General features: G+C 37.7%; 1 protein-coding gene across 2 annotated transcripts in view; it reads left to right on the top strand.

Annotated features, from left to right (window-relative positions):
• Positions 1-7,377: 7,377 nt before the first annotated feature.
• Positions 7,378-9,865, top strand: part of ME2 (malic enzyme 2, NAD(+)-dependent, mitochondrial) — a 56,527-nt gene continuing 54,039 nt past the window's right edge. For both annotated transcript variants that reach the window (XM_011969048.1, XM_011969049.1), the window contains exon 1: positions 7,378-7,495. In XM_011969048.1, the coding sequence (XP_011824438.1) occupies positions 7,388-7,495 (108 nt within the window). In that variant the 5' untranslated portion in view covers positions 7,378-7,387. The remainder of the gene's footprint in view (positions 7,496-9,865) is intronic.

A 9,865-nucleotide genomic window follows, 5' to 3' on the forward strand; every position in this document is an offset into this window, starting at 1 on the left:
AAAATGTACAGTAGATTATTATAAACTATAGTCACCTTACTGATGTAACACTAGGTCTTATTCCTTCTGTCAAGCTGTATATTTGTATCCATTAATCCCCTCCCCCCCATGGTAGGCATGTTTTTTGTCATAATGATCCCCTTTTGATCACACCTGAGTGTATGCTAGTCACATGAGGTGACTCTACTCTGCCTAGGTAGAGCCCCTAGGCAGCCTCAGGATAGGGCTGATCACTAGAAAGACCAAGTGATTAGAGGGTTAGAACTTTCAGCCCTATCCATGAGCTTTGGGGTGCTGAACATTAAGCTCTATAAAACTCTTGAACAACAAGATTTGATGAGCTTCTGGGTTGCTGAACACATGGCGCTGGGAGAGTGGCCTGTCCATAGAGGGCATGGAAGCCCTGCATCCCCTTGCCCCCAATACCTTGCCATCTACATCTCTTTATCTGGCTCTTCATCTGTATCCTTTGTAATAAAGGGGGATCTTTTTGAAGATATATTAGGAAAAAGCAATTTACCACGGATAATAAGACTTAAAAATGGGCCATGGTTAAAGACTTGATAAGAGTTCATAATAATAATGATACAATTGACAAGGAAATTTAGTTATTTCTGTGACATACAACAGTTTAGCATTAGAATTATGACTGACAACATTTCCTAAGACGTATCAGATTTCCAGGAATCTCATGCAGTTTTGGAACACATATTGAGCTGTTCATGTTAATGTGACTGTAGGAAATGGTTAAACATTATTCTTATTTGATAATGCTTCCCATATAATTTAACATGCCCAGTAAGCCTAATATGTTTCGCTTGGGCTTCTGCGTGCCCTTTTGGAATGTCCAAGAGTTGGTTTAAGGTCAAAAAGATATAATTTGGAATTTGAAATTTGATTTGGTGATAGTTTAGAGATTTCAAAAATCAAGAATCCTCACTCTTTGATAGAAAAGCAACCCCATTTTCCAAAAAAATCAAAAGGCTCAATAAAGACAGTATGATGCAAACAATGTTTCTTCTATTTTGCAGCTTACTCAAAAGGCAAATTATAGTCTTTTATTTTTTTATTAATACTACACAAAAATCTTGTTCAGAAGAGAAAACCAAATTCAATATATTATTATTATTATTTTTCCTTTTTTGTACTTTTTGTGGAGACAAAGTCTTACTATATTGCCCAGGCTAGTCTCGAACTCCTGAACTCAAGTGATCCACCCATCTCAGCCTCCCAAAGTGCTGGGATTCCAGGCATGCACCACTGTGCAGGGCCTCAGTGTAGTACTGTTAAAGTGAATTTTAATAAAACCTTATAAATAAATTCAATCTCAGTCAACTTTGACCACACAAGATAAGATTTCTGTAAATTTTTTACAACTACTTACAAAATTATTTCAGGTTTTTTTCTTCTCTAACTTATTTTATCAATTTAGTTTTATCTATATCATTTTTTTCCTTCATTATAAAACTTTTAAATAACCTCTAAACTAGACGGAATTACTTTTTTAAACAAAAAACACATCTTTTGTCTGTCTTATAACTTTCCTCACCAAAAAGCATCCTGCCTTTCTTGTAAAATAATTTTCTTTATATCTAGTTGTTTTAATTACATATATTGCAATTTTGACTCTTACTAATTTCCAGTATAAAACCTAGCAGGAAGCAATTTTAATTGCTATGTACCAGGTACAGAGTCCTGGACAGAGCTATTAAGACTACGTCTGTCTGGGGGACCCAATCCCTTCTAGCATGGCCAGGAGGCACTGCTGGACCAGGAGGGCAGGACCATATAGGGCCTGGCTCTGCCCTGCAGCTGGTGGCCCAGGTACTGAAGATAAATGTATGTACCTGGGCCTCACCATGGTCTCTCTGTAGACTGCAGAATTTAAAGGCTCAAAACCAAAAACGTAAGTTCAGACAAATCAAACAAATATTTAAAATATCTCAGGAGCAACAGTTTGATGACCTTAAAATAACGAAGAAGAAACTGTAAATCTGACCAGTAGACCCAAGGCAAAAATGTCTGAATTATATTTAATACTGACAATTTTGAGACATTCTTATTTTACCAACAATTTTTAAACTAGCTTTATTTCAAATAGAATTTAAGCTTTTTCAAGAAGGAGTTTGGATAGGTCAGAGGAGACACTGAGGAAGGTTAATCTGAACTACCAGACTACAAGGGGGAGTGGTCTTCTTTATAAATCCCACAGGGGATCCAAAGCAGACAGTTTGAGCATACAAAGGAGTTTTACTTTGTTGTAAATCTGAATTCTGCTTGCGATTTTCCTTTTGTATCTTTTCATAGAGCTCTGAAAAGATAAGAGGTCTCTGAAAAATTTTCTCATAAATACAGCCAATTAATTTATTCCATAAGCACCTAAGCCAATGAGCCTTTTTCATGGAAAGTCCCAGAGGTAACTCTGCAGGTTTAGAATACCATAGACATAAGTGACATTTTTTAAATGGCACAGATGTGTTTCCGCATGATCCCCAAAAGAATTCACTCCCACAAATAGGCTAAGATAGCAGAAGACTCTTGTTGCCATAGACAGTGATGGTGTTTGTTCATGGTGTCTCCAGTATCACACAAATTTGTGGGGGGCACTAGTCACAGACCCGTTTCTCCATGACACCAGGAGGCCTACCTGGACCACCTGGAATTGGACTTACAATTCTTTTTTTTTTTTTTTTTTTTTTTTTTTTGAGATGGGGTCTCACTCTGTCATCAGGGCTGGAGTGCAATGGCATAATCTTGGCTCACTGCAACCTCTGCCTCCCAGACTCATACAATCTTCCCATCTTAGCTGGTACCACAGGTGTACACCACACCCAGCTTAATTTTATTTTTTTGTGTGTGTGTGTGTGTTTTTTGGTGGAGACGGGGTTTCACCATATTGACCATGCTGGTCTCGAACTGCTGAACTCAAACAATCTGCCTGCCTTGCCCTCCCAAAGTGCTGGGATTACAGGGGTGAGCCACTGCACCCGGCCTGGACTCGTAATTCTTTATAGTTTCTTTACTTTCTGGAAAAATGTTAACATCTTTAATCTGTTTGAAAGGTTTTGCTAACTGTAATGGCAAATCCTTCTACCTCTTCTTTTTCAAAATTTCTTGAATTTTCTCACATTTGCTCTTTCAAATATACGTTCAAGCTGAGTCTAAAGCTCCCTAAAGTTCAAGGATGCAGTGAGCTATGATTGGGCCACTGCACTCCAGCCTGAGCTCAGAATGAGATCTTGTCTCTAAAAAAATAAAAAACAAAGCTCTATAAATATTCTTGGAATTTTTGTTGGAATTGCCTTAGAACTGTGTGGATTGTTTCAGGGGAAACTGATATTTTTACTGTTGACTATTCCCATCCAGAAATGGGTATTTCTATCCATGTATTTAGGACTTCTTTATGTCTATTAGTTTCTCTGTTGGTGTACTTCCTAGGTATTTTATAATTTGTATTAGTATTATAAATAGAATCTTTTATCCTATTAAAGATCTTATTGCTGATATAATCAGCCACTTTGCCGAAGTCTTCTTATTAGTTCTAGTATTTTTTTCGGTTGACTGTCTCAGATTTTCTAGATGGCAGTTATATCATCTGCAGCTTTAGACCTGTGTTGTAAATGGGCCCAAAATAATGCTGCTTTTTTATTCTAAGAAAAACAATTCAGTGGAGTCATGAAGTGAAAAGTATAGTAAAAAAATTACTCTTTAAGGCCAGGCGCGGTGGCTCACACCTGTAATCCCAACACTTTGGGAAGTTGAGGTAGGAGGATCACAAGGTCAGGAGTTCGAAACCAGCCTGGCCAACATGGTGAAACCCCATCTCTACTAAAGATACAAAAAGTCAGCTGGGCATGGTGGCACATGCCTGTAATCCCAGGTACTTGGGAGGCTGGGGCCGGAGAATTGCTTGAACCCGGGAGGCGGAGGTTGCAGTGAACCGAGATCATGCCATTGCTCTCCAGCCTGGGCGATAGGGTGAGACTCCATCTCAAAAAAAAAAAAAACCCTTTAAATTTGCTTGAATACTTGAGTTATTATAAAATAATAAGCATAAATATACAGAATAATAGTAATAGTGTATATGCAAAATTGTAATTTTATAGTATTTTGAACTTAAAGCATCAAGATGGTAGCATAAATTAATTTCTAAAAAGATAACCTGAACACTTATTTTTCATCATGGTTATTTTTGCTACTCTATTATGACTATAATAGAAATGCAGCAATGAAAAAGAATGAGGATAATGATGTAGCACCTGCTTAATGAATAAGACCAGTCAGATGAGTAAAATACATAATTTCAATAATTTGTGTTACCTTTCCCCTGAAAAGGCTATCAGGAAGTTGTTAGAGTTTGATGCCTCCCCAGTAGTCAGCCTTGGTAATTGAGAAAGTAATTTGCTTGTGTTTGACTCAAAAGGTTTGTGTAGGCTCAGCTACTGGTTATTTTTCTGTCTTACTGTCTTTTGAACAGCTCAAATATTTCTTAAAAGGGTCTCAAATCTCCTATGTGTGATTTTGTAGTTTTATTCTACTAACTACATATTCAGAAATTAAATCATTTTTTTAACAGTACATTGAAGATTTTCTATTACTGCCTTTTCCTCTTACTCTTTCTGCTCTTCCCATTTTCTGCATTCTTTGTCAGTGTTTTGTTAAGGCTCATAATTAATTCTTAAATTTCTTCTTTGAAGCTGTGAACAAAACCATCCCTACTATCTTGGCCTGGCTACCTGTACAGTGTTTTTCACTTTTTTGACAAAGAACAGGAAACCTTTTAAATCATTCACACATTCTTTTCATTCATGTCCTTAATGCTTTGATTATTTAGTTTAATTGCATCAATGACTATTTAATGTGAGTGAAACATTCTTGGCAATGTTGAAGAACTTCTCACTCTGACTGCGTCATATTTAATATCAGGCTTACCATCCATACATGGATGTGTTGATGAAACGCTAAGCCTCATGCAGGTGGTCTTGAAACATCAAATCGCACTTCATTTCAAAGGTTGGTGGATGGAAGTGGTATGGGAGGCAGAAAACAACTTCAGCATAGTTACTTGCAAACTGGAGTGTTTCAGTGTCCAGGAATAAGTGATCATGCAACACCTTTAAAACATCCCTTTTTGGCCGGGCGCGGTGGCTCACGCCTGTAATCCCAGCACTTTAGGAGGCTGAGGCAGGTGGATCACCTGAGGTCAGGAGTTCAAGACCGGCCTGGCCAACATGGTAAAAATGTTGTCTCTACAAAAATACAGAAAAAAAAAAAAATTAGCCGGGCATGATGGCGGATTCCTGTAATCCCAGCTACTCGGGAGGCTAAGGCAGGAGAATAGCTTGAATCCAGGAGGCAGAGGTTGTAGTGAGCTGTGATCGCGCTGTTGCACTACAGCCTGGGCGACAGAGAGAGACTCCATCTCAAAAAAAAAAAAAAAAATCCCTTTTTTGGTTGGGCACGGTGGCTCATGCATATAATCCCAGCACTTTGGGAGGCTGAGGCAGGTGGATCATGAGGTCAGGAGTTCCAGACCAGCCTGGCCAATATGGTGAAACCCCATCTCTAATAAAAATATAAAAAATTAGCTGGGCGCGGTGGCATGTGCGTATTGTCCCAGTTACCCAGGAGTCTGAGGCAAGATGGCAGGATAATCACTTGAACCTGGGAGGCAGAGGTTGCAGTGAGCCGAGATGGCGCCACTGCACTCCAGCCTGGATGACAGAGCCAGACTCTTTCTCAAAAATAAATAAATAAATAAATTCCCTTTTTTGAAGTTCTCACTGACCTCTGGATTGAAATATGCGTAAAAGTAATCCAGAAATCATGCTGCCACTGAACAACCCCCCCCACCTCGTGTGTGTGTGTGTGTGTGTGTGTGTGTGTGTACAACACAGGCAGGATAGTTTCCTTCCTGCCTTTCGGGTCACAGGGATTTGTAACCCTTATAGTAGAGCTTGGCAAAACTTCTGTTGTAAAGCATAAATATACAGAATAATAGTAATAAAGAGTTTATGTTGTAACGGACCAAAAGGAGGAATGGGGAATAAGTGCTTAATGGGTATAGTGTTTCTTTCTGGGGTAAAAAGTTATTTTGGAATAAATAGAGGTGGTGGTTGTACAACTCTAAGAATTTTCTGGCCGGGCTCGGTGGCTCATGCCTGTAATCCCAGCACTTTGGGAGGCCGAGGCAGGCGGATCACGAGGTCAGGAAATCGAGACCATCCTGACCAACACAGTGAAACCCCTTCTCTACTAAAACTACAAAAAAATTAGCCAGGCGTGGTGGCGGGCGCCTGTAGTCCCAGCTACTCAGGAGGCTGAGGCAGGAGAATGCCGTGAACCCGGGAGGTGGAGCTTGCAGTGAGCTGAGATCGTGCCACTACACTTCCGCCTGGGCGATAGAGCGAGACTCCATCTCAAAAACAAAAACAAAAAAAGAATTTCTGAAATGCCTCTGAATTGTTCAGTTTAAAATGGTTACTTTTATGGTATATGAGCTTGAAAAAGAAAAAAAAAATCCTTATGTAAATGGTTTTGGTGCCCCCTCACACTGATCATGGATTTCTCCACAAATAGAAATTCCATTTAAAAAAACTTAACAGCATAATCATTGCAATGATTTGTAATGTTTAAAGAAATAAATAGGCATTTCAAATTCTGATTTTTGGTGAGGTAATTGGTAAGCAGAAGAATCTATCGTCACTAAATATTTTATATTTAATGTATAGTTTTCTCTTTAAAAAGTCCATGTTTATGATGGATGCAATTATTTTATACATTATTTCATATAAAGTAATTATACACAATTTATGTTTTCTAGCCAATTTATATTATTTATTTATATTAAATAACAGGTTTGCTAAGACAAAAAATTCTAGTATATTAAATTTAAACATTAAACATAGTACATTGAAATTCTAGGTCTAGATTAAGAATCAGGATAGTTTTTCTTCCTCTGTGTGTCTCCACTTTCCTATTATTTACTTTTCTACCTTCAAGCTAAACTCTCACTCACTAAAATGAAACTCACTTTGCTATTTACTATGTTACCTCGTTTCTTAACCTCTTAATTTGTTTCTCTCACAAGTGGGAGATGCATATCTTGCCACACTTGTGTGTCTAGAAAGAGGTTAAATGTTTTTTGCAGTGTCTGATACATAGTAGGTGGTACATAAAGAGTAGCAGTGATTATTTCCCAAGAACATAAGAGTGTTATCAGAAAAAGTTAAGTTTTCACCTTCGCCTATTGTTACCTTTTTAAAACAGTTGCAGCCTATGGAAACATGAATGTGTTTTGAAAACTGATACCCAGTGCACATGGAGGCCTATAATATGATTCTCAACAGTGGTTTATTTGGTTTGTTTTTTTCAGGTGAAAGAAAAGATGTTGTCCCGGTTAAGAGTAGTTTCTACCACTTGTACTTTGGCATGTCGACGTTTGCACATAAAAGAAAAAGGCAAGCCACTTATGCTGAACCCGAGAACCAACAAGGTGGTAACATTAATACCAATGTACATTTTCTCTCTTCCTGTTAAAGGTTTGATATATTTAAGACTGATAAGGTGTGACATATTTTTGTAGCTTTATGCTAAGGCTGTTCAGAGATAGTTGTTTACATGAACTTTTTACGCTTCTCTACATGGCAAAATCGTGGTTGCTTTATACCCCCTAAATTTCATCCTCATGACTTTTACCACCAGAAAAGGATTGACTTTGATTCCTAGTTCTAGCTTTAAAAAATAAAAAATAAAAACTTGGAATAGTGCTTTGGCCAGGACGTTGGGCCACATGTGAGATATTTACATTTCCCCAGCTCACATCAGGTACTCACCCTGAGCTAATCAGTTAGGTCCTTGGAAGGTAGGGTCAAAATTGTGAAATGAACCTTTATGTAAAGTCCACATCACCCCACCTCCACCTGTCTTTTTGGACACAAACCATCGCACACAAAAAATTTTCCCCATTAGTTAGAATGATTAGATGACTGCTTCAAAAGAGAGAGACTCTTGACTCTTTATTATACTCTTGGGACAAAAGTGATGTGCAGTATTGAGATCCAGTCATGACTTCGTCCTTCATCTATGTTTAGTTCAGTGGACAAGTGCCTGTGTGTTTTTTAGTGGCAGTATTAAATGGTAAGTAAAAGTTCTGGGAAGAGATTTTTTTACAAGAAGCTTGCAAGAGGATACATTGCAATATATGAAATTTACCTTTTGGGGAAAGGTAAATTCAAATGAAAGGTGTGACTTATTTTAAAAGAGCAGTCATAAAAAACTTGTCAGTCCCATTTGTTTCCCACTATCAGGGAAAATAGTTTATTGTTATCATATGATAAGTAATGAGGGGTTTCAGGCCTACAAAGGGGAATTTGACCATGGGTAACACAGAGCACCTCACCTTTGTATTCTTGTGTGTGACACAGAATGAGTTCTGCAAGCAGTTAGTGCGTTAAATGAAGCTTAATGAAGAATATTCTAATCCTCTCTTCTTTGTGCTTGACCTCTCCACATCACATTTGCTCTTTAAGATGCACCTCATTTCAAATCCAGTTCTCCTGTAGAACCTTTTTACACCACCATGGAGGAGTAATTACTCCCTTCTCTGAAACCCCACAGCAGTTTCTTTCTGTACCTGTGGCAAGTAATCAATATGTGTTGCTTTGTGTTTCTTTTCATGGTTTTAAGCTGTTATTGAAGTAATTTATGGTAGTTACATTTTCATGAATTTGTATCTTCTTGACTATATTTCTGGTTCCTTTTGGGCAGTGACCATTCAAATACTTCTGTGTATCTTTTACAGTGCTATGGGTGCATTTGATAAATATATTGGTTTTATTTTATCTTTTATCCTTATGGAAATAATTTATTTAAAACCTACTCTGGGGATTTAGAGATTATAAGAAATTTATAAAGTACGTTGAGTGGCAAACAAGTTTGCAGATGGAGCATAGTCTAAGTGCATTACCATACTTCTCTAAAGAAAATAACGTCAGCCAGGCTCAGTGTCTCATGCCTGTAATCCCAGCACTTTGGGAGGCCGGGGCGGGTGGATCACCTGAGGTTGGAAGTTCGAGACCAGCCTGACCAACATGGAGAAACCCTGTCTCTACTGAAAATACAAAATTAGTTGGACGTGGTGGTGCATGCCTGTAATCCCAGCTACTCGGGAGGCTGAGGCAGAATTGTTTGAACCCGGAAGTGGAGGGTGCGGTGAACCTAGGTTGTGCCATTGCACATCAACCTGGGCAAGAAGAGTGAAACTCTGTCTCAAAAAAAAAAAAAAAAGAAAAATAAAAAAGAAGATAATGTCTAACATCTGGCCTTCTGAAATCTCTAAGATTGACTAGCATCTGTATGGTCACTTCATTGAAGGACCACTTCTGGAAACCCCTTAAACATCAGGAAGAGTTTAATTTTTGTTTGAAGAACATAGACCAGTGATTCCCAAGTCATAGGTTATAGACTCCTCAGGAACTTACCATGTAAAGAAATCAAGTTTGCACTTCAAACATTGTAGACTTAATAACTTTTCACATTTTTGTAAATATTATTTTAAGGATATGTTGCTGCTATAATTAATAAAATAGTAATTAAAGGCAGTATTGAATTCTGAATCTTTTTAAATGTATGTCTGTAATCACTGTATACTCAAGGTATACCTGCTCTTTGTTTATAAAACTTTTTTATTGTGGTAAAGGAAGCATATTATAAAATTGACAATTTTAACCATTTAAAAGTATACAATTCAGTGACATTAAATTCATTTAGTGTTGTGCAACCATCATCACTATCTAGTTCCAGAACTTTTTTATTATCCCAAGTAGAAACCTGGTATTATTTCATTTTATTTATTTATTTATTT

Source organism: Mandrillus leucophaeus, unplaced genomic scaffold (genome assembly GCF_000951045.1).
Source record: "Mandrillus leucophaeus isolate KB7577 unplaced genomic scaffold, Mleu.le_1.0 Scaffold87, whole genome shotgun sequence".
Taxonomy (NCBI): domain Eukaryota; kingdom Metazoa; phylum Chordata; class Mammalia; order Primates; family Cercopithecidae; genus Mandrillus; species Mandrillus leucophaeus.